General features: G+C 42.7%; 1 protein-coding gene and 1 pseudogene across 2 annotated transcripts in view; one reads left to right on the top strand and one right to left on the bottom strand.

Moving 5' to 3' along the window:
* LOC105824427 overlaps window positions 1-9,743 on the bottom strand; it is a 56,184-nt pseudogene extending 46,441 nt beyond the window's left edge.
* A 7,201-nt stretch (window positions 9,744-16,944) lies between these two features.
* CADM3 (cell adhesion molecule 3) overlaps window positions 16,945-25,711 on the top strand; it is a 30,413-nt gene continuing 21,646 nt past the window's right edge. Inside the window, exon 1 of one of the 2 annotated variants that reach the window (XM_012661920.1) lies at window positions 16,945-17,199. In XM_012661920.1, coding sequence (XP_012517374.1) covers window positions 17,118-17,199 — 82 coding nt within the window. In that variant the 5' untranslated portion in view covers window positions 16,945-17,117. The remainder of the gene's footprint in view (window positions 17,200-25,711) is intronic. The other variant, XM_012661921.1, reaches the window with a different exon arrangement.

The following is a 25,711-nucleotide window of genomic DNA, read 5'->3' as shown; positions in this document are numbered from 1 at the left end:
ATCGAAATGACTCTGAAATTCAGATTACTCATTTAAAAATCCGCAGATTTTTAAAATCCCATAAAGGATGGGAAAATCCTCAGTAGACCAGGACCTGACGGTCTCTATTTTTAAAGAGAATAGCTTGTGCTCAGACTTTCTGCCTTCCTCCTCTGCCCATTCTAATCTAGTTGCTGCCAAACATCCTCACTAAGATCACCAACGGTTTCTTCCTAATTGTCAAATTCAACAGTCCCACTTCACGTTTCTGCAGCATTCCACACTAGTGACCACACCTGCATCCTCAGAAATGTCCACCCCCCTGGCATCTGGGGCACTCTCTCTCTTCTCACTGGCCTCCTGGTCCTCACCCGTCCTTCTCTGTCTCCTCCACCAGCCCCTCCTCTTCCTTCTTAAATATCAGTGTTCCAAAGAGCAGCACGCGTATCAGACCGCAAGTCAGAAGGTTAGCAGCATTTTTATATTACTGTATAGCAGAGAAAATAAATGATAGGATAAGATAAGACAGAATAAAAAAAGAAAATATCAGAGGGCATCACCCTCTAAAAAGACCATGTATTGTTTCATGAAATTTTTGTTTCAGCTGCACGTGAATATATATGTATGGGCATGTGTGTTCTGAGTCATAATACAAAAAATAATTCCTTCTGTGGGTTGTAGTCAAAAACAATGCCCTAAAGTGTGCCTGGGCTCTCTTCTTTTATATTTTCTCTCTGGATGATCTTAAATGGCACCATAGCATGTACTACCAACCATGTGCTGAAAACCCTCATACCTATATCTTAAAACCAGACATCTCACGTGAAATCCAGCTGGTATACTCAGCTGCCTTTACATTACCATCCCCCATCCCTGCATGACTCACAGGCATCTCAATCGTAAAACGTACAAATTGGAACTTATATTTCCCCATAAATCTTCTGCTCTTCATAGTCTACTAATTTAGTTAATGCTCAGTACAATCCCCCTACTCATTTATTAGTGTATTGATGCTACAAACCTATAAATCCTTACTACATAACAAGAAATGTACTAGGCATTGGAGATATAATGACGACACCATATCTATCTGTAATAAAGTCACAGTCAGAAACAGAAAAATAAACAGAATCATGAAACAAAGTTGCCTAACTTTAGAGATAGGTCCAGCATGCTACAAAACTAAAGAAAGTGGGCAAACTAATCCAGTCTGAAAAGTTTAAGAGTTTTCTAGAGCTATAGACCTATGCTGAGGTTTAAGGTAACAGTTGTCAATCAGAGCAAAAGAAGGGTTGGGGTTGTGGAGAGAGACTCTGTGTGTGTGTGTTGGGGAGGCCAAGGAGAAAAAGCATTCTAAGAACGGAGGACACCACAAGTAATCATAAAACCCAAAACCATCTTGTCTGTGTAAGAAGCTACAAGAAACAAGAGGCCAGGCACGGTGGCTCACGCCTGTAATCCTAGCACTCTGAGAGGCCAAGGCGGGAGGATCGCTTCAGCTCAGGAGTTCGAGACCGGCCTGAGCAAGAGTGAGACCCCCGTCTCTACTAAAAATAGAAATAAATTAGCCGAACAACTAAAAACAGAAAAAATTAGCTAGGCATGGTGATGATTTCAAGAGGTCACAGTAAGGAAGGAGGCTTTTGCAATAGTTTAGATATAATGGAGATCTAAACCAAGGTAATAGAATTGGCTACATAATAGTAAATTGAAAGGAGATTGATTTGATAAGAGCAGTTTTGGGGAGGCAAAAGCAACCATCCAGTCTCTTGAGCCAGAAACAGGGAGCCTGTCAAGACCTCTCCCCGGTCTTTATCCTCCAATTGTAATCAGCTACTAAGGCCTATCTATTCTGCCTCTTGAAAAGCTCTCAGATCTATACCTCACTTTCCATTCCCATTGCTTTGGCTTAGTTCAGAGAGTTCATCCTCTGTAACAAGGGCTGTTTAAATATTTTAATAATCCCTTAGTTGTCTACCTGTAACCATCCCTGCTCCCCTTCCACCAATCAGCCTCACCACCAACACAGCAATTGCAGGCAAAACCCCTCTGTGTTTCTCTATTGCCTAGAGAAGAGCCTAAAAGCCATCTATAACCCAATCCTGTCCATCTTTTTAACTTCATTTACTATTATCCCCAATCTCACCCCTCAGCTTATGTTGTGCAATGCCAAAGTACTTCAGCTCCCTAAATGAAAAAAAAAAAAATCCTGCGCTGTGATATCTCCTCTTTTTGGAATGCCCTTCTCTTGTGTCCACCCTCACATCTGCCTGGAAGACTGTTCCTCCTCCTTGAAGATTCAGCTCAATCATCACATTTTCTACAATATCTTCGCTGACATCCACAACAACCCCAGGCAGATTGGATCACACCCATCTTCACAGCATTCCTGCGCCCTGTGCATATGGCTATTGGAGCACTGAGCACAGTGTAATGCAATCAATCCTGTGCATGTTTGTTCCTAGCAGACAGAGAGTCATTGGAGTTCTTTCTATCCTTGACAGTCTGGGCAGTACCTGGCACATGGAAGTTGCTAATATATTATATATCTACTAGAAAAAAAATGAATAAACAAACAAAACCAATAGAACAAGTATTTGTCCTCCTAGCCCAGAGATTGTTCCATAATACCACAATTCTTGATTTTCATAATGGAAATACTAGATGGAAACTCTGAAAGTAAGACCTGAGAACTTTAGACTTTTTCTGCTGCTCTACTTCAAAGTGGTAGAACATTCCACTTTCTCTAGAGCTCCAGTTTTCATATCCAGTCTACCAAATTATTTTTTATTAGATGGGTTCCCATCATGTTAAACTCAACATAATTTAAACAAAACTAATCATTGTGGATTGAATGTTTGTGTCTCCTCCAAATTCATATGTTGAAGCCCCAATCCCAGATGTGATGGTATTTGGAGGTGGTCCTTTGGGAGATAATTAGGTCATGAAGGTTGAGCCTTCATAAATGGAATGTGTCCTTATATGAAGAGACAAAAGAGAGACGATCTCTTTCTTCACCATGTGAAGACACATTGTGAAGGTGGCCATCTGCAAACCAGGAAGTGGGCATTCACCAGGAGCCAAACTGGCCATTACCTTGATCTTAGACTTCACAGCCTCCATAACTGTGAGAAATAAATATCCATTGTTTAAGCCACCCAGTTTATGGTATTCTGTTATAGCAGCCTGAATTAAGACACTAATCTTCCTCGATCCCAAAGTACTACACCTCACAAAAAGCTTCTCCTGACTCTATTGTTTCTTTCCATGGTTCAGCAATTTCCAAGTCCCTCAAAAGCCAAAGCTGAGAGCTGCTCCTGCCTTCTCCCTCTCTCTTGCTCCCCATAACCAACACCCAACGGAGTCCCTCCTTCCACTTCCTCATGCCACTGCCCTAGCTCAGGAATGTTTTACTTTGTTCCCAGATATCTATAATCATCTTTTAACTGATCTTCTTAGAATAAGTTTTAATTGTTTTTAAATTTCTAATTATTCAATACATAAGCACATGATCATTGAAAAAATATTAAGCAAACAATTATAGTTCCTTTTATGCCTTAAATCTCACTCTCACCCCAGATGATAATTTCCCAAGTTTAATAAGTATCCGAACAGCAGAAACACACATCAAGTGCCTACTGCATGCCAGGCCCTATTCAAAGCACTTTAAATGGATTAATTTATTTAATTCTCACATCATACAACCCTAGGGGACATGTACAATTATTATCTCTATGTGCCATACAAAGAGATTAAAATACTGAGAAGGAGAGTATCTTGCTTGAAGTCGTACAGCCAGTAAGTAACTATTCATTTACTTAAACACACAGCTACATGTATAGAAATTTAACTTATACACATATATTGTTTTAGGTTTTTTCCCCATTTCACACAAAAGGAGTATATGTATTTTCTCTGTATTTTCACTTAACAATACACCTTCTGCATCTTTCCGTGTTGGTAGATATAAATTTACCTCATTCTTTTTGACTGCAATGTGTTATTACAAAGTATGATATAGCATAATTTATTTAACCAATTCAGTATTGATGAATATTTAGGCCATTTTCAATTTTTCACCACTGGCAAAAATGATGTGGTGCACTTCTCTGTACATAAATCATGGCACTCGTGTGTGAACAGAACTACAGCATAATTTATAGAAATAGCACTGCTGGTATTTCCATTTTTAATTTTGATACATTCTGCCAAAATATCTCCAAAAAGGCTGTAACAATTTACATTCTCACTAACAATATATGAAGGTGCCTATTTTCCTAAACAATTGCCAGCACTGAATATCATCCATCCTTTGAATTTTTAACAATTTGATGAGTTCTTTGATGTTTTTTAACAGTCTAGGGTCTCTTTGGTGCTGTAACTTGTATTTCTCAAAATCCAAATGTAGTTGATCATGTTTTCAGATGTTTATTGGACAATTGTATTTTTTCTGAGAATTCCTACTCATATCCTTTGCCCAATTTTCTATTGGATTGTTTGTCTTTTTTATGTTTATTTGCTGGATATTTTGCATATTATCAATTTTGATACTTTGGCATATACGTTGTAAATAAAATTTTCTCAGTCTGTAACTGACTTTTATAATTGGTCAATAAGTCCACAATTTTATCAATTTTAAAAATCATGCAGTAAATCCTACCAGCTCTTTCCTTTATGGATTCTAGGGTTTGTGACTTGTTTAGGAAGGTCTTTCCCACTTCAAGATTAAATATGTTTTTCTACAGTTTTTAAAAATATTTTTAAGGTTGGGCATGGTGGCTCAAGCCTGTAATCCTGGCACTCTGGGAGGCCAAGGCTGGAGGATTGCTTGGGGTCAGGAGTTTGAGACCAGCCTAAGCAAAAGCGAGACCCTGTCTCTACTAAAAATAGAAAATTAAGCCGGGTGCGGTGGCACATGCCTATAGTCCCAGCTACTCAAGAGGCTGAGGCAGGAGGATCACTTGAGCCCAGAAGTTTGAGGTTGCAATGAGCTATGATGAGGCCACTGCACTCTAGCCAGGGAGACAGAGTAAGATGATGTCTCAAAAAAAAAAAAAATATATATATATATATATATGTGTGTGTATATATATATTAGTGTTGATTTGTTTATAAAATTTAGCACAAGTCCATCTGAAATATATTGTTATATATGATATAAGAGAATGCTAGATCTATCTCATACCAACTGACAATAGACAATCAATTATTCTAATGTCTTTAAGCAGTCCAATCCCTTAGTCACTGATTAGAAGTGTAGTATATGATGAAGGTAGTTCTTCTTCATATACTAAATTTCCAGGTTGGCATGCAACTACACTTTCTTTTCTGTTCTGTGGATCCGTTTGTATATTCCTGTGCCAAGATTTCATGTTTTAATTGCTACAATTTTGAAGTAGCTTAGGATAGCTAGAAAACCCTCTTCCCCCCTAACCCCATGTGTTTTTTGTGTTTTTTTTAAAAAACAGTTATTTATTCCTGATTTCATCTTCCAAGGGAATGTTAGAATCTGCCGGTCAAGTTCCATAAGATATTTTCTTGGGATTTAGCATAGTATTGCACTGAATTTACAAATTTAAAAATCCACGATCTTTACCATATTGAATCTGAAGATTAAGTTTTAAATACCAATTTAATCACATAACATCCTGCTACAAATTTTCTCCAACTGACACTGGGATAAAGATAAAGCACTTCAGTGTCTAGTTTTCAAATCTCACCCTTCCAAATTTGGTTTAAAGTCTCCTTGCCAAATTTATTTCCCCTGTTTCTCATCCACACAGTTTTTCAAACAAACTAGTGTACTTACTCTAAATAATCCCCCATTCCCAGTGCTAGAAATGCTATGCAATTAGAAGAGGAAGAAAGCAAATAAATCCTTTGTTCACACATCCTCAGTGTGAAGCACAGACATTCTGGGTCTATCTGAGATCCACCATTACCCTTTGGCATGGCAAGGATGGGTGTGCTTTTCCTTATTAACTTAAAAAAAATTGAATTTGAAAGGAAAATAGAGGAGCTTTCTATGGTTAAATAGCCTATGGCAATGCAGTTGTCCCTCGGTATCCCCAGGGAATTGATTCCGGGACACCTCACCACCACCACCACCACCACCACCACCATCACCACCATCACCATTCCCCCTCTGTGCCAAGCCCCCTTGCAGACACCAAAATTTGCACATACTAAAGTCCCACTGTTGGCCCTGTGGGATCAGTGTAACCCACCAATAAGAAAACTCTGCAGTCCATATCCGTGGGTTTCACATTTCTCAAATACTGTATTCGTGATCCCTGTTTGGCTACCGATACGGAACCCACAGATATGGAGAGCCTACTTTATCTATCGAAAAAAATCAGCATGTAAGAGGATCTGCATGGTTCGAACCTGTGTTGTTCAAGGGTCAACTGTGTACTGTTCTTTCAGCATTCGTAGGAAAAAGAACTTGGTGTGGAGCAAGGAAACAGATAATGGGATTTGAAACTCAAAGAGACATCACTGGGTCCAAACTCTCAACATGCAGGATGCGTTTCATATAATACCTCCAACAGATGAGATACATATTAGAAAGGAATGAGAAAAGGTTATAAGAAGAGAAGATTAAAATTAAAAAAAGTATTTCACGTACACGTTTGAAACTCAGAGGAGCTGGGAGCTAGGTCTGCCAGGCAGCTGGGAAGTGGCTGCACTACAGCAAAGCAACCACACCGAGGGAGCAGAGGATCAGGAATGACAAGGGGTCGGGTTGGCCACACGAGGGTAGCAGAGAGTAGGCTAAATGGAGAGATGGCGGCGTAAAAATGAAAAAGTTATTGTAACCGAAAATCTACATGCAGGTAACACTTTATATTCAGACAGAATCTTGCATAAGGCAAGATTCTATGATACACTCAGAGAAACAGAGAAACATCCTCACATATCTGCTCCAACGTGCAGGAAGCACAGAGAAAGGTAACTAACATGCAAGGAGTTCTCTGCTAGGAGTTTTACATAAATGTCTGCATTTCATAATCTTCACAACAAGCTTATCAGATAGACAATAATATGTCTGATGTTTAACAAATGAAAAGACTGATCTCAAATAAAGTGGCACAGCTGGTATTTAAACCCAGGTGAGTCTAATTGTAAAAAGCCATGCTTTCTCAGCTGTCTTTCACTGACTCTCCAATAAGTCAGAAATATCTCCTTGTAGCTGGACCCAGAACCGGGTCAACTTTCTCAGAGCAGTACACATAGTGATTCCTGGGCCTTCGTAGTCCACACAAAAACTAGCAGTGGCTTCAGATGAACATGGCAAGAATATGAAGTGTATCTGCCTCCGTTTCTGGTATAGCCACAGGAACACCAGCAACAATCATCAGTTTGACAGGTATGGGCACGTGGGTATGACAGTTCACAAGCCCTAGGACTGGAAGCTCTGGTGGCAAACCTCAACAGATGTTACCTGGCAAGGTAAAACTACTTTAGTGGTAGCAAGCTCTGGAATTTTAGGGCTTAAAAAGATCTTAGGACCAAAATGGACCACAAGCTAAACGTGAGTTAGCCTAAGGAGACAGTTTAAAAATAAAGAATAGCAAGAAACATGCAAGAGGGCCTGGAGTAGCATCTCATGTTCAACTCATAACCATCAGCCATGGCCTTACTCACCTACTGGGACCTGTTCTGAACCCAACTATTTAAGTTAAAAGGATTAGACAAGAGGTACTAAAATGATAAAAGAACTGGCAGAAGGTTAAGAATTAAGACATTTCACCTAAGGTACGGGAGGCTGAGGGGCAATTTAATAACAGTCTTAAACCCTCTAGAGGGAATAATATAGAGGCTAGGAAAAAGAAAGAGATGTCTTCTTTCATGAACCAGAAGGAAAAACCTTAAAAGGCAGTGGGAGGTTTACTTTGGCCCTAAGACAAAAATACTTGATTGTAAAATCAAAGTATAAAATCAAAGAATGTGAACACTCTTCTCCAGATGTGATGAGTGAGAATATTCTCTTTCATGCGTTCATTCAACTAAAATTTAATAAGCTCCTATTATGTGCCAGGCCCCGTTATGTGCAATACCTTTTAAGTTTTTGGCAACACAACTTTGATCAAAATCGACAGGGTTTCTTTCCTCACAGAGCTCACATTTACTGGGAGAAGGAATATGAACAATAAATAATCAAAAGATAAATTATTAAGAAAGTAGCAGAAAATAAGTGATTGCAAGGGAATGAGAAGATCTCTCCAAGAAGGTGGCTTTTAGGCTGAAATAAAAGCAAGAATGGCTCAGCACAGAGAAGGAACGTTCCAGTTCAGAAGGATCAGCCAGTGCAAAGGTTTAGGCTGGGCATGAGATTGAAGTGCTGGAGATACGAAAAACGGGGAATAGTGTGGCCACGAGGTTACATGAAGTCAGAGAGATAGGCAAGTGTCAGATTGCACAGAACTTTACAAACAAGGTTAACAATCACTGGAGAGGAAGAGTCAAGAAAATTATTTGTTGAAAGACTCAGCGGTATTTTTGGGGTTTACACCTTAACACACCTGTGCTCTAATGAGCTGTTTACACATATGGTACCCTCGGGAGTCAATGAGCTTTTTGTCAAGAGACCCAGGCTGCAGTGTGCTGTTTCTCAGGATTGTCAGGGCCTGGGAATCACCTAGAAGCCCTTGTTAGCACTAAGGATAGGAATCTTCCTCATTAACCTACAGAACCAGAATATCCGGGGTACTTGCATTATGTTTAACAGGTGCCCCCAGGGAACCCTTCTGATTAGGCACGATAGGTATGCTGGTTTACTGGAATGAATGACCAGGCACTTTAGAGATTTACCTGAATTAAGATCTCAGCTCCACCAGGTAAGGTATGACGTGTAGGAAGATACCAAATTTCCCAAGCCTTATTTTCCTCATCTGCAAAATGAGAATAATACTACCCACAAGTCATAGGGTTGTGCATAAAGACTAAATGATATAGTATATGCACAATGCCGGGCACATAGGAGGCACTCCATAAATGGTCAATGAGTAAATATATGAACATATGAAGGCTATGCATAAATGAAAAGCTAAATACATACATTCACTCTTTGTGATACTTGCTGTTTTGAGACTGCAATGCTCCTTACCACCAGAGAGCCCAAGATCTCTGACAGCGGAGGTGGGATCCTGGACCAGAGAAACCAACCTCCATCCTCTGTCTCCTACTTGGCCGCCTTCTCTCTCCTCCTATTCAATTGGCCTAGCTATTCTGACTCACCACCCACTACTCCTCCCCACCTCTTCCCTCCCCTAAAACAGAAAAAAAAAAAAAAACTCACTTAGCTTTCCGCCTCCCTCCAACTGCCCTGAAGATGACCCCTAGCTGGTTGCCAGGGAGATGGTCTGGGTAATAGGTGCTCCTGAGAGAGGCTGTTTCTGCCAGGAACTGCCTAAGGTGACCAACCATCCCAGTTTGTCCAGGACTTACTCAATTTTCACACTGAAAGTCCTAGAAAACAACTCAGTCCCTGGCAAACTGGGACAATTGGTCATCATACCTCATCCCTTCCTTACACTCTGAAACTTCATGTTACTGTGCACAATTGTCTGTATCTGCGGGCCAGACCCCGTGTTGGTGTATGGGTCCTATAACAGTGTTCTGGGTGCTTTCTCTGCCTTACCCATAGGCTCTAAGACAGGATCACACTGAGTGGTCCTATTCAATGTCATGGTACTGGATTTGTCGTCCCCAGAAGGGTCAGGCTTCTGCATCAAATCATGTGTATCCACCAATCCATCCATCCACCACTGCCAGAGTTATCTCTCTAAAATGCAAATCTGGCACTGACATTTCCCTGCTTAAATCCCTTCAATGACTCCTTGTTTGCAGAATAAAGAGCAATCTCTGGCATAGATTCCCTTCACACTCTAGCTACAACTAAGCCTGCTGTTTCCCACTTTACTGCTTTTGCATATGCTAGTCCCCCTTTTGTAATGTCTTTCATTCCTTTTATACCTGGCCAACTCCTAGTCTTAAGGTTTTCCACAAATTTAATCTCTGCCTCTTCTCTCCTCCCACTGTGCCTTATCTGTCATTTTGCTGTAGCACTGTTCATGTGACATGGCAATGATGTGTCTGCAGGCCTATCTTCCCTACTAGACTATGCATTCCTTGAAGGTAGGTTTCATGAGTTACTCATCTTATTTTCTCAAGTGACTAGCGCCCGCCGTTGACATTTTGTTGTAGCATTTTTTTAACATCCTATTTTATGATTCCAAAAAGAAAATCGTTACTGTCAGATTGGTCTTCATTACCAAGTATTTTGCATCCTTTAATATAATTCTATCCCAGACCCTTGTTCATTATTTCTCACAGCTAAGATGAAGCTCAAAAATGGGGATATAAGTGGAAATGGAATAAGAGCACCCACTGAGCATTTTCTTTTATAATTAAAAAAATAAAATCTGAGAGTTTATAGATTTTTTTAATAGGTTGCAACAAACATCTGGGTCAAAACAACCAATTTCAATTAGCATCGCGCATGGTACATAGAAACTCAGTAAACTGTAAATGAATGAATGAATGGTCAAGGGGATCTGTTCTGGACATATGACTTTTCGTGTTCTTACACACAAACATGTTTGTTCACCTGGTATGATTACAGAACGACAAAACTCTTATTTGATTTTGTTTATATTGACGGATAGATCAGAATGCCACTGCTCAGAAATTTTCTATAACTCCTATGTGGGAACTGCCTTAAGAACCAATATATGAATCATCCTATAAGCCTTTTACTATTACTTTATAGCCAAGTCTTGCTTTTTGGATTACCCAACATGAACCACCAACTTATCCATAAGGCTGGGATACTAAAGACATTTAGCTACTTTTGAAATTAAAAGCCAGACTCCAAGGATGAACATTTTCCACAGCTGAAGTATATAAAAGGATGTGGCAGGCTCTAAAGTCAATTCCAAGAACTACAAAATGTATCTTGGGTAAGTGGATGAAAATATTTGTATATGTACCTCAGAATCAGTCACTTTATTTTGGACATATTATATCAATGTAATCACATACATACATACCTGCAAGGGAGTATACTAATGAAGTATGGTTATATGCATGTATGTGTACTTCTAGGATAAAATGGTTTATCAAGCCTATGTGTTTATCAACATACCATTTCAACTTAACTCAGAATTAACTAAGAATCTACTATTTTTCAGTTTCTACACTGGAAATAATGAGATTCACGAAATATCATTCTTGCCCTCAAAGAGCCCACGGTTAGAGTAGAAAAATGTAGACAAATCATTGCAACACAACGAAAGAAATGTATCGGTGGAGGTGTATATTCAATATAGTGGTAGCACCTAGCAGGGAGTGATTATCTCTGGGTGGAAGGCATAGAGGCAGCAATACCTAATCAAAGTTTGGATGGATAAACACAAACACAGGTTTCATCAGGCTTAATGAGATGGGCAATCCAGGTATAGAAAATAGTATGTGCAAAGACACTGAGCCATGAAACAACATAGTGTGTTCGGGAAATTACAAGCCATTTGATATTGCTGGAGCACAGAATGCACAGGGAGGAATGGAAAGATATTTCGTTGGATACATGATACCATATAACTGAAAATGTGTATTTTTTTTTTTTGCAGATGATTATGTGTGTCTACTGTCTTTCCATAAAACATCAATCAGCCTGCAGCTGGAGTAACAGTGACATGCATATTTATTATATGATTTTATTTTTGCCTGAATTTGTCACAAAATTTTTCCCGGCCTCTGCTCATATTTGTTTTATTCCCCTATTACTCTCTCACCTTTTACTCATTTCCCTCCATGATCTAGTTGTCTTGCTCCCTTTCCCCTCGGATGGTCTCCTCCCATATCCATCCGAGTCCATCTCCAGTCTCGGAGGCCATCCTCTTTTCTAATATCAAGCAACTCCCCATCTCTCCTTCAGAATCAAGCTCAAGTGACCTCTTCTCTGAGCAGCTTTCCTAGCTAAATACAATGGTCAAAAATTTAGGCTTTGGAGTAAGACAAATCTGCATTTGACACCATTTTCATGCTCTTGTGCCTGTCATGTTGCTTCTTCAAGCCTCACTGTCCTCATCTGTAAAATAGGGGTAATGAATACTGCACAGAGGGCCGGTGAATATTATAATGGATACTAAACATAAAGAACTTAATATAGAATCTGGTCCTTAATACTTACTGCTAGTCATAAAGACAAATTGTCTAGTAATTCTCATGCCTAAGTCATGTATATATATATGTATAGATACATATATATATACATGGTGATTTAATTTGGTAGATATTTACCTTGACTCTATCTGCTTCTCTGATAAGCCGTGGGAGGCAGTGCTTCTGCTCTGCACAACTCCAATTCAAGCGATACCCCCTGGGGTTGTGCAATATGGTGACTTTGGGAAAGAGAAGGAGGCTTTTCTTTTCAGTTTGTTTCTGTCTATAGTTGGAATATTTTAACTTTATAAATAAATTACTTTAATGTTTTAAAATGTTAGTGGGGTCTCTGAGCAAGGATATTGGGGGTGTTTTTTTTTGTTTGGTTGGTTTGTTTGTATTTTGTATCACCATTTGCTGTTTAAAAATCTAAACCAATAATAATATGTTTTGAAGAAACTCAGTATTTTAGAAGTCATCTAGCCTGTATTAGGATTTTAGGAGAAGGTCAATTAAAAAGCATTTGTTGGTAGAAAGAGGAATGAGCACAGACTTTCACGTCAAGCAGACCTGGGTTTGGATCCACTATTTACAAATTACATAATCTCGTTAGACCTTTGTTTCCTCATATTGATAATAATCCCAAATACATTAAAGTACTTTCTGGTATTTAAATGAGATTTGTGTATGTAAAGTACCCAGCACAAAGTCTGGCACATGATGGGTTCTCAGTAATGGGACTTGTGATTATTTTTATTATGTGCTGCAGATTAGTTTATTATTTTATTGCTGACCTAGTTGCTAGCTTAAAACTGGTTAGAATTAATACGCTGGTTAAAATTGGCAATTAAATTGGGGTTGGTAGTAGGATTAGTAGTTAGAGTCTGTAACAGATTAGGGTTAGGATTGAAATTAGAATTCGATTAAGGTTAGAATTAAAATGCGTACAGAGGTTATTATTAAGGATGGGGTTAGGCCGGGCGCGGTGGCTCACGCCTGTAATCCTAGCACTCTGGGAGGCCGAGGCAGCAGATTGTTTGAGCTCGGGAGTTGGAGACCAGCCTGAGCAACAGCAAGACCCCATCTCTACTAAAAAAAATAGAAAGAAATTAGCCGAACAACTAAAAATATACATAGAAAAAAATTAGTCAGGCATGGTGGCGCATGCCTGTAGTCCCAGCTACTCCGGAGGCTGAGGCAGGAGGATCCCTTGAGCCCAGGAGTTTGAGGGTGCTGTGAGCTAGGCTGACGCCACGGCACTCTAGTCCAGGCAACAGAGTGAGACTCTGTCTCAAAAAAAAAAAAAAAAAAAAAAAAGGATGGGATTGATTAAAACTGGACAATAGGAATAAGAAGCAGCATGAGGAGTACTGGTTTAGTTGGGTGGAAAACTGAAATAAAAAGCAATGTAGAAACTTATGTAAAATTTATGGATAAAGAAAAGTCATACAGAGGAGAAAGGTTAGGGTGCAATCAAATGGATATTCAGCCAAGTCTCAGGAGTTTTTCCCTACAGGTGCTGTCATCCCCTCACACATGAATATGTAGAATTCACCCACTCAGGCTGAGTTCATTCCCTTTCCCCTCCCAGGCAGGAGCAGCGTGGGGAAAGGAATGCCCAGAGCCCACACAGCTGCATCGAGCCCAGCACCGGTGCCAGCACCACATTCCACACCCCCAGCTTCCCAGGCTGTTGCTGAGTGGACAAGGGCATCCAGGAGGCAAAATCTGCCTTCTCTCCACTCCTCTTCTTTGCTCCCTCCAATTTTCACTGTAGCTACCAGTTCTGTAATCCCGCAGATAACCTACTCCAGACTTTGTGCACATCTCTGGAAACGCATATTGTGTGTCCCAGCATTTTAGAGTGGAAAGTAAGCATAGAGATCAGATACTTTTACTTTACCTATTTTCATAATGGGAATAATCCTTGTAGATCAGTCTTTTTTCGTAAAACTCTATTCCTATTGAATAGGGTAGAAGCCTGTAGGATGCCAGGTGCACATGTAAATAGGGCATTAGAAAGATTATAGGGAAGTTGTTATTCCAAGTGGGGACATCCGCATCAGCATAAGAGAAACTACCCTTTCACTCTGAGATACACAGAAGTGAGGGATTTTTCAAGCTAGACACTGCTCTAGAAGATTGGGAATGATTCTCCTTATCCTTCCTGCCCCCAAGGGTACTATCTGCTCCCTGCATCCAATACTGGTAACCCCTTTACCAGCTAACTGTATGAACACAGAAAGTCACTTAGCTTCTCTGAGTTTCATTTTCTCATCTGTTCAACAACAGGTATTAATTAGATAATCTTGAAGTTCCCTTACAACTCCAATACTCTTTTATTCTATAATTCTAAAAGCCAATGACTGCTTCCTATTCCCAGGACCTAAACTGCTGCCAAACTGATGCTGATGATGCAGAAAAGGGAACAGCAGCCAGTAGGAAAAGAGCATTCCAGACCCTCATGTGCTAGCTCTTAACAGTCCCTCTTCAAAACAGCTTCCCCCCTTACCTTCCACCCTTGGTTCTCATCCTTTGCAATTACAACAGAGGGTGGAGCCAGACCAGCAGTCATTAGAGAATTAAGGGGGACAGGCAGAAGGGGGTCACTACAGAGCAGCAGATGGAAAAGATAATTAATTAGAGGACTTTGGGACCTAATCCCACATCCTGCCATTCCCACTCTCACTCCCCTCCCCCTCCATTAACCTTCCCTCTCTTAAGCCTGCTTAGATGATCTCTAAGGTTTCTTCTAGCTCCAAAGATAATACTCTTTATCCACTAAGACCCTTTAACTAGAAGAGACAGAACCTTCCCCTCTAAAGCTGATTCTTTTTGAAAACACCCCACTCTGTCCTTCTCACTGTGTGATTAACCTCATGCCAACCTGGTCCCTCCTCTGTCAGAAAGTCCAATCATCCCTTTATCTCTTGCCCACCCCTTCTCTAGCCAGCCAGACCTCTTCTGTCTCTTCTGTCCAGATCTCCACATCCCTCAACCACACCACCCCTCCGCTTTCACCTCTCAGAGATTTCAGGATGTCAGAGAGCACTAAGGAGGCAGAATGGTTTGGAGTCATCAGGCAAGTCAGCCAGCAAAGATGGTCAAAACTGCCCTGCAAAAAAGTCATAACTACCCAAGCACTCAAGAAATGTCCAAGAGGCAGGCAGAGCTCTTCTCCCAGAAAATATAAACTCTAAAAACAGTAAGAGAAAAACAGTGGGCCAGCATCCTGATGATCCTGAAGTATCTCCCTGGAGAATATTCCCTCTTGGCCTCTTCATCATTGACTGTCATTTATATAAGGCTTTCCTGGTGATAAAGTACTTTCCACATCCTTGTTCTTGAGCTCCTGGGTAACAGAGACATTAACTACATCACCACAGCAGGTTAAGAAACTGGACTTTAGAGAGGGGAAGATTGCCCAAACATTAAGGATTAGCACAACGAGGCATAGCTATCCCCACAGAAAGAGGACTGTCTAGGATTTAGAAGACATATACCCAAATCCCTCATCTAGGGACAAAATATTAGCCACACAAGGTTGGAAGACACTTTAAAATCATATCGTTTCATATCTTTGTCAACACTTGTATTTTCTACTATTGTCAGTATCACCTTGGGTAGGTCAGTTAACCTCCTTTGGGCCTCAGTGATACCTACGTAGTTAAGAGGCTGGACCAGATATTTTCTAAGAATTCTTACATAACTAAAATTATTTTATTCTACGATTCTAAAATTTCAAAATTTATTCCCAACAGCTAAGTTTCAGCAAAACTTAGGGATGCAGAAGGATCCCTTTCTGAGATGTACCAAGACTCTTTTAGAGATACCTAATTCACTAAGAACAGCACACACCAGGGGCTTGGGGCACTTGAGCCAACAGCAAGTACAAACACCCTGCCTCTGTTATCATCTTACAACTGGCCTCGGAGATGAGAGCTGCACTAGTCACAGATGCACTGGTCCTTAAAAGGGTCTGTGGATCAGAACATTCATTCAGGAATCTTTCTAACTAAAACTTGGGACAGATAAGATCTTCTGAAAGATTAAGGAAAAAAATATTGGAAGGAAGGTCTGGGGGCAAAGGAGTGGAATAGGGAGGGTTAAGGAAGAAAACTGAGTAGCCTTGTAGGCTCATTGGTTGGACAGAAGTCTGAGTTTAAATCATGTTTTCAGAGAGTAATTTCTTTGACACGGGATTCAGGGAGATGTTGGTTCCCAAGGCCTGGGGGTTTGCTGGAAGATGCCTTTCAAGGGAGATTGCCTAGGGCCACAGATTGTTGCTGGACAGATAGCTAAGGGCTCCGCTAAAGGAACTGGGGATGTCAGTGCTTAGGAGAATAGTGAGGATTCCTAGTTACCCACTGGGGAGACGTCCCCGGGTACATGTTCATAGGGAGACCCCAGGAGTTATGGGCATCCCCAGTTGCCAAAGGGTGGAGGGCGGAGCTGGAGGACCTCAGTCCAGTGGGCACGCCCTTGCCCAGGCCTGCAGTGGCCGCTCTCGCCAGCTGGCCCACCGCCCTGCCCGACTCCCCTCCCTCCACCCCAAGCCTAAGAGGGGTGCGCGCGGGGTCCCACTGCTGAGCCAGCTCCCTCCCTCCGATCCACACCCGAGCCGGGCTGGCAGAGCTCCCGGGGGAGAGGGTGGAAGGCACCACCCAAGCAAGGAGGGGGTGCGGGAGGCAGGGGGAGTGTGAAATGCGGCAGCCTTGCCCCCCCGCGACCAGCCCAGCCCCCCGTCAACCCCCCTCCACCTCCAACCGAATGGTTTGCTCCGAGCGCCCTATTTAATCCCCGCGACTGCAGCAGCGCCGGCTCCCTCCCGGTCCCCACCTCGGCCCCGGGCTCCTAAGCGGCTCGGGGGCGCCCTTTCGGTCAACGTCCTAGTCTACCCCCTCCCCATCCCCAGCCCCCGGGAACGAAGGCTCGCCAGCGCCCAGCCAGGGAGCCGGCCGGGAAGCGCGATGGGGGCCCCAGCCGCCCAGCTCCTGCTGCTGCTGTTCGCCTGCCGCTGGGCGCCCGGAGGGGCCAACCTCTCCCAGGACGGTGAGTGAGGGAGGGGGCGGCGCCAGGGGAGGTGGGGAGCGACCCGAGCGGGGGTTTGGATTGGGAGTCGGGCGGAGGGAGCCTGTTGGCTTTGTTTGGAATCGGGGGGTTAAAGTCGTCAGCCGCTGTTAATACCCTTGTGTCTGTCTCTGAGCATCCGAGTCTCTGTGGACCATGGGGTGTGCCGGCGTGTGCACCCTCCTGTGTACACCTTCCAGTGTGTGTGTCTGCGTGTGCACCCCGGGTTTGGATCTCGGGGTTGATTTCTGTGATGAGCAGCCCTGGGTCTGGATGTGTTGCTGTCCGGGTGTGTGCGCGCGCGTCTGTGTTGGTGTCTGGCTCTGCGTTTCTGTGTCAGTATCTGTGTGTATGTCTGTGTCAGTGTGTGTTGGGGGCGGAGTGAGATTTGTCGCTGTTTCAGTCAGGGCGTGTGTCGGGTGTTTGTGTGTGTATGTCTGTAGGGGTTGGGTAGCCAGTGCAATCCCCCAAACTGCTGTATGCAAACATTTCTCTCCCCCGCCCGTCCCCCCATCCGCGGCGGAGCTCTGAGTGGGCAGAGAAGGGGGGCTGGGTGAGGCTGTTGAGGGGGGCGTGGGCAAAGAAGGGGGGTGCTTACCCTTGGACCAAAACAACAACAACAGGGCGGAGGGTGCCCAGGATGGCAATATCCCTAGCGGTGGTAGAAGCTGGGAAAAGAAACCCAGACAGCAGCGGAGGGGGTGGGAGGGAGGGAGACTGAGCAAAAGAAAGCAACAAGAAATTTGGGGAGGAGAATGCATGGAAAACCCAAAGCTTTCCTGAGCTGAGCATTGATTTTCCCAAATTTGGGGTGGGGTAGTATACCTAGCCCCTTTGCCCCGGTCTGGAACTCAAACCTTCTTTGGTTTGTGATGGTAGAGAGATGAAGGAAGGCGGGGGGAGGCGGGGCCAGGGGTGAAGGGACTTGGGGAAGAGCCCCTCCCACCCTGGGCCGGGCTATGTAGGTCAGCGCTGTGGGGGCACCTCAGCCTTCTTAAAGGCTGCTGAGGGTTAATGGGGTGGCATGGGGGCACTTTGTAGGGAGACCAGGAAGGAAGCTCAGAGCCTCAGGTCAGCGGAGGAGGGAGGGCAGGCAGTGAAGGGACTAAAGGAATGCATCCTCCTCACTCCGCCTGTCAGAGGAGGGCTGGGGTGGAGGAGGGGGGAGAGGGAACAGGACCTCAGCCGAGAATAGGGAAGTGGGGAGAGTGAGGGGGAGGGTGGTGGCTATGCCCGGCCAGATGCCAAGGAAAAACAGAAAGAACCGCAGGGGAGGAGAAAGGGGAGGCGGCTCCTGGGCGATGGACCCAGTGGCCAGCAGGGATGGGCACAGGGCGGGGCGGGGGTGGAGAGGGGAGGGGTTAAAACTGGGAAGGATGATGTAGAGAATTTCATCTAAGGAAAACAGGCGAAAAGCCAGGGTGCTGGAGGAATAAGCCTCCACCTCACATGACCTCCTCCCCAAGCCCTGTCTCCCTCATGATGAAGGAGCTTCCCCTGGTATGGGGACCCTTGGGATTCCCCTCCCTGCAGTTGGCTGGCTCCTTTCACCTTCTATCCATCAAACTCCCTAAGGGGAGTTCCTGCCCTAGTTACCACAGAGACAGCAGCCCCTCCTCTCCCTACGTGGAATCCCCTTCCCCAGAGGACTGCACTGATGACCCTGCTCACTGAGGAGCTGAGGAAAGTCCCGAGGGAGAGCAGGCTCAGTGCAAGGCAGAGAGAGGTAGCTAGCGGTCTGTGCCTCAATAATGGCCATCCTACTAGGCCTTGACTTTCAGTTGCAGCCCCTGGCCTTCCCATCCCGCTAGGTGAGTTTTACAAGCAGAGGCAAGTACGACCCAAACTGCAGCTATTCAGCAATGAGAACTGATGGTGAGAGGCTGGAACTTGAAAAGAGAGAAAGACATTATTGGAGAAAGCTGTGAGCCCTTCTACTCTAGGATGTAAACACTAGAGACTAGAGTAAATCAGTATACCAGCCAAGTCTTTCTTCACCAACTATTCTTTCTTGTTCCTCAACTTGGGGGCCCAGCCCCTATTCAGGCTTAAAGTTGACAGGCAGAGAAATGCTCTATCCTCATATTTGGGAATATATCTCAGAGTAGTGGCTTAAGAGAAAGAGTAGAAGGCAGTACCTTCTGAATGGGGAATTTCTAGAGGAGAGGTCAGGTCAGGAAGTGGGAGATGGGGAGGAGGGGTCTGTTTCCAAGGAAGAGTCAAATCAAGCATCATTTTCTTTTTAGAACATTATCTCTACAGATAATGGACATCTGTCTGCTGTGCAGTATCACACTGATGCACAAGAAATAACCACAGTATCTTCTACCTTAAATTATTTCTACCCCTTAGTTTCTGGATCTAAGAGGGCCAGCACTGATGGTGGGAGGTAGGTGTATAGACTTAATGCTCATGGATGGTAATCCTGAAAGCTATTCTAACCAGGATTATATAGAAGGTGTGTCTAGAACCCCTGAGTTGGCCTGAGGCCCCTGGGCAAAATATTAGTCAGTGCATATTTTAACTGTTAATGTTTGACCAAAACTAGGAGAGATGCAGAGTGAAGGTTTAAAGACAAGATACCCTAATACACTGCTGCCTGAACAGTCAAGGGTATTGTAGCAGGATGGGTATTTTTATTTAGAAAAAGGAAAACAAACTTTATGTGCTTCTGGGGTATTTCGTTCCTTACAGTACAGCACAAATTTTTTAAGCTTTAAAAGGCTGATCAAGGATTGAGAGGCTGGAAAAAGGCAAGCAACTGACACCCGAAACTGGCCATTAGTGCTGTGGCTAGAAGCTCACGAAACTCAGGAAGACATTCGGAATTTGCCACCTGCCCTTCCTTCTCACATTTCTCCACTAAAATTGGCAAAAGTTGGCATTCCAGGTTTAGCGGATACAAGGCCTATGAACTTAAAAGGAACTGTGATCATCTCTCTGGTGAGCAGCTTGGCATTCATAATTGTGACCAGCCTTCTTTGGATTCCTCCTTCCCAAGTTATTTCCAGCACTCTGTGAGTCGACCTAGTGTAGAGATGGATGGATAGCCTCACTTTGTGTCAGACCAGATTATAGCAATTTAATTTGGTACAGCATTTCCCCACACATGCATATCTTTTCCTTCCCAATGACCTTCTGTCCACTAACATCCATTCTGCAGCCCCTGGCCAGGTGCCCAGTGTAGACATCACACCCAATGTACCAGAGAAGTCCTGTAGGCATTCACTCTAGTGCTGCCTGTGGATCTGTTGGCTGATCTGCTCTATCCAGTTTCTGTTCCTGGTTGCAGCTGTAATGGTACTGTTATCTTCTGTTTCTGTTTTCCCGATCTCTTCCTAATTCCAGCTGTATCTCTTGGGAAGGATATGTGCATGTAGACATGTGCCAAAAGTTGAGAGACACTGGAATAATAGCTAGTTACTTTCATGAAGAACCAGTCTGTGTGATGTAGGGCCCAATCTATAGAATGTCAACTTCCTACCCGGCAGTTATACCAACACTCTATCCTCAGCCCTTCCTAAGTCTGTACAGCACTGTAGGTCTTAGTAGTTTCCTCTAGAACAATGGTTTTCTCACTTAAAAAACAAAAAAAGATGTGAAACTCCTTTACCAAATTAGTAAAACAGACCAAAGGGGAAATCCTGTTGTTGAAACAGAAAGGTAAAACCCATAGCCCTTTTCCCTGTCTTACTGACTTCCTCAGACTCCTACAGTCCTTAAGGCACTACCTGAGGTTCTGTTACCAGTTCAAAATCCTCTGCCCTAGACTGATAGTAGAATGAGCCAGCTCACTACCCTCAGGCTCTCTCTCCTTCCTCTTCCAAGGAAGAGGAAGAAAGGAGGTCCAAATCTAATTTCAAGAGTGCCTTGTTGGAGATATTCACTGTTCACTTGGAGAGAATGACTCATAGTTCTGCAGCCATAAAATTCCACAGACAGCATCTTTTTGGTATTCTGGTTACTTTGAAATAGCAGACCAGGTAGTTGTGTCATTGCTCTGTAAATCCTTAGATTTGATTTTAGTACTCCTTGCTCTTGCTTCTTTCTTGCAGTCCAAATAATATGTAGAATGGGATCAAAAGCTGCTTTTCCTTAAGTTACATAGCAGGAAAAAAATCTTCACAGATATCACCGGAGCAATAAAAACCCCTGGGGCTGTGACTAGTCACATTCTTTGTTGTTTCCTACTCCAGTGGAACCGTATACTGGCTCAACATTTTTTGTCATCTAATTCTCAGTAATGGAATTTCACCTAAGGATGGTGATCTAGGTTCCAGATTCTCCTTGAAAGCAAGCTGTGGACTAGACCAGCTCCTTACCAACCACTGAATGAAAAAAATCAAGGTTATTAGGAAGTTTTGGTAATTATATCGTCTTTTATTTTCATTTTAGAATTTAATGTTTCATGTTTAACCATTGGCTATAGGCCCATATACTGGAACATTTTGTTTCCTGTATGAGGTCATGTCCTAGAGGTCCACCCATAAGCTCTGAAAATAGCAATCCCCATGGGAATGTTTATGAGAGACAGAGAGAAACATGCCATCAGAAAAAGAGCCTGGTGAAGCTAGACATCAGAAAAAGATTCAGGTCTCTAAGAGCTTGATCAAATTAAGTATAAACACTCGATGTTATTGTAAAATGAAGAACAAGTCTCTGGGCAAAAGGCCTGTTTCTGCCTCTAGGATCAGCAATAGTGATGATTTTTTGCAAGGTTAGAACCAGCTGATGCTCTGGGCTCTATAACTACCCAAGTAAAAACCCGATCCAATCCTGCTATATATGACAAGGAGATCCATCCCTTCTAGTACTGAGAAGCCAAGCTCTCAAGAGTCTTGAAAATATGAGGTTGTTGAGATTTTTACACAATAGAGGCTCAGCAAAGGTACACATTCTTCACTGAAGCAGTAAATACTGAAGAGAGAAACGTTTCTCCCTTTGCTAAAATTTCCCTAAGCCTTAAGAGAGTGACCAAATTTCCCAACTAACACAGAAGCCCCTAAGTCACGAGAACAATCACCTTCCTAAGAGGCACGATCTCATATCTCTTTTCCAGGTATGAGTAAATCTAAACCATTCACAGCAATTTTGAGTAGATTAGGGCACTCTGACTCTGATATATCTCATACCCTACCTAATGATAATACGTACACATTTCGGTTTTCCCATGCCCTAGTGTATCCGAGGGGGCACAGGCTCTGTTCCCTCATTAGAAGATAAGCCTAATTTTATTCGTAATAAATTATAGCAAATTAAAAACCTCCATCATCACTAATACCTACATATTTGACATAATTTCAGAGGCTTATGTTGACAAACTCAGTCTGGTGGTGTTCCTCATTTTTTTAGCACAATCTTTTTTGGATATATATCCATCTGACAGGTTCAAACGAAGCACTTCGGGAGGACTTTTAAAGCAAGTGATGGGTGTAGAGTGATCCTAACAGAAGCCCTGAGGTCTGTTCTTTCAGTGTTTTCAGTTTGTGTGCTTGGGAACTAGCTGCCTTACCCCATGATCCCAATTCCCCTTTCTTTGTGGAACAAGCTACCTATGCTTTGAGCTCTCCATGGTACTAGTCCCTGACAGTGACACTCCAGGCTCTTCTTGTTGCTCTCCATGGTCCTGCTCTACCTCCAAGCTCCATAATCTCCTTCTTCTCCACAGGGCAGCCCACAGAACAGAGCTGGAATCTCTCTCCCCCCACCACAAACACACACATGGTCTTGGTTATGGTCCCTGATCTGCTCCACCATGAAGAGGGAACAAAACCCTAAGATATAGATCTGGGCAGTCCTCACGGCCATCTAATCGACTATAGAAAAAGAACAAAAGAGCAACTAATTCTGAGGTTTAAAAAGAAGTGCTAAAAGTATTTTTTGAGATGCTCAGGAAACTGGGTCCCACAGTGATCTCAAATGGCCTCAAGAGAATTGGATGTTTTGCCAAATCTGGACTCATAGATTGAAAACAGAACTACAAATAGCTGTGTTTTAGATTGATTCAGTATTGCTCACGTACAATAACCATATACAGTTGTGCCTCAGTATCCACGGGGGATTGGTTCCAGGACCCCCTACAGATATCAAAATCTGAGGAAGCTCAGGCCCCTGATATAAAATGGAATAGTATTTTCCTATAACCTATGCCCATCCTCCCATATATTTTAAGACATCTCTAGATTACTTAGAATACCTAATACAATCTAAATACTATGTAAATAGTTGTTATACTCTGTTGTTTAGGTAATAACAAACAGTCTGTACATGTTTAGCACAGATGCAATTTTTTTTCAAATATTTCTGATCTGCAGTTAGATGAATGCACAGGTGTGGGACCCATAGATACAGAGGCTGGCTAAATTCACTATAAACATGGAATGTAAAATGCATCCTACGCATTTCAGAAGCATGGATCCCTCTTTTTTTTACCCCTCCCCCTCAGCATGGACCTCTTAACAGAACCCTAAGCCTGACAACCAACTCTAACTGTCCTTTCTTGGTGCTTATTTCCCCTTTTCCCTCAACCTTAGCAAATGCAAAAACAATATATAATAATGGATTATCAGAACAGATAATGGAGGGATCCAATACATGAGAGGCATAGAAAACAAGTATCGAAATCCTGACTCATTTCTCCAAGTTTTACAACTATCTTTTGCAGAACCAAATGGCCTTAAATATAACCATCCCATCCCAGAGTCAAGGTCCTATCTCAGTAGATGCATGTTTAAACTGTACTCTGCTATGCTTTGGGGGTATCTGCCAATAAGCTGATGATGACAAGTGTGGCAGGGAGTTGAGAATGTTCAGCCCCTGACAGTCTTAGACCAGCCAGCCTGTTCCTCATATCGCATCAGAACTACACAAGATTATCTTCCCCTAAATGCTGATTTCTCCATGTCAATTTCTGCATAATAGTTCATATAATGGTTAATACCTATGAATGAACTACGGCCAAGTCTAATTGGAGAGACAGGCTTCCAAAATGAATTTCTAGGACCCCTCTTTCATTTTCCCATTTGAAACAAGGAGAAGCTTTGTTCCTCAAGGACAGGTAATGGGAGTGATTTATCTCTATGAGAGAGCTTTCAGGAAGACAGAACTAGGGTTACAGTAACAGCTGGAGTATCTCCCATCTACTCATCTCCCCAAGCCCACCGTTCTCATGAAGAGTAGACACGTTTCAAAAAGATTCAAATGTAGAAATTTCAACATATTTTTAAACATGTATATCATCCTTCTATGTGAACTCTTACCTCTGGGATTCTTTAACCCTCTCAACTCTCTCTCCCCATCTCCCTCCTGGAGGTCTCCAGGAGAATGGTAAGAAAGCTAAATAACGTAAAGAACAAACTAAAATGTTGTCTTCTCTAAGGATTTACTTTCCCTTTCCCCAGCTAGACTTACACTAATTGTGTATTGATTGCTAATTATAAGCACCTTTAGCTCATTTACTTCCAGTTCAGGGTCAGGAAGGTCAGGTGCATCACCTTGCCCTAGGGGAAAAAGAAATGAAGGCTCATCTCTAAACTAGCCATTGCTTTTCTCTCCCCCTTCTTCACACAGTCCCAGATATTGGCAAGGTAGGGTGGAGAACTAGCACTTCCAGCACCAGCTTTCATGGGGAATATGCAGATTCTTGTTTCATATGTTTATTTTTTCATTTTCTATGCCCTGGCTCTTTGCTTCCAAGTTTGAGTGTAGAATTCCAGCCAAAGTCTCAGACAGGGTAAAAAGCTCCTGAAGGTGAACTGGTTTATTGAATCTCTGACTTAAATACCAGATATATCTTGGAAACTCAGCAAGAGCCCAATAAGTACATCAATGACAAGTAACTTGGGACTTAGCATAACGGTCAGTCTTTGCAGAGCCTGGAGCTGAGTTCTTGAGTTATTATAAAATGAGGGGCCAGTTTTGCCATCTGCTCCTAATCATTTTTTGCCCAGCAGATGCAAAAATTACAAGTGGAACAATTCCACTCACTCGTTCTTACTCTATTTCTTAAGGACAAAATCTTTCTAAACACATATTATATGTCTCCTCCCCTAATCTCTATTCCAGAATCTCACACAAATATAAAAATCACCGTCACTAAGCCCCTGAGCCTCCCGTATTTTCAGTTATCCTCAACTGCTGCTTAATGCCAACTCTTTTCTGGTTTCCAAGCCCTGGAGTCCAATGTTAGTGACAGATGGACTGAGCCTCAGCCCTGGAGAGGAGAGGATTCTGGCCCTCTCCTGGGGAGTTTGAGCAGAAGAGAGAGCCTGAATTCTGCTTTGGGGAGAATTTCTGAGTTTAAGCCATATGGTTTTCTGGAAGTAAGGGGTTCTGATTAATATGGGCATGTGAAAAGGGCTCTGTATCTGGGTCATGATAAAAATCTGTGTGTTTATGTCAGAAAGAAATAAAAGCAGAAATCTGAATAGTGAGAATTGTAGTACGTTATGTGTGCGTGTGTTGAGGGGCACATGTGAAAGGAGAGAAAGAGGGT

This window comes from Propithecus coquereli, unplaced genomic scaffold, assembly GCF_000956105.1.
Source record: "Propithecus coquereli isolate 6110/MARCELLA unplaced genomic scaffold, Pcoq_1.0 Scaffold74, whole genome shotgun sequence".
Lineage (NCBI taxonomy): Eukaryota > Metazoa > Chordata > Mammalia > Primates > Indriidae > Propithecus > Propithecus coquereli.
The sequence above is the reverse complement of the archived record's forward strand: the minus strand, read 5'-3'. Positions and strand labels throughout refer to the sequence as shown.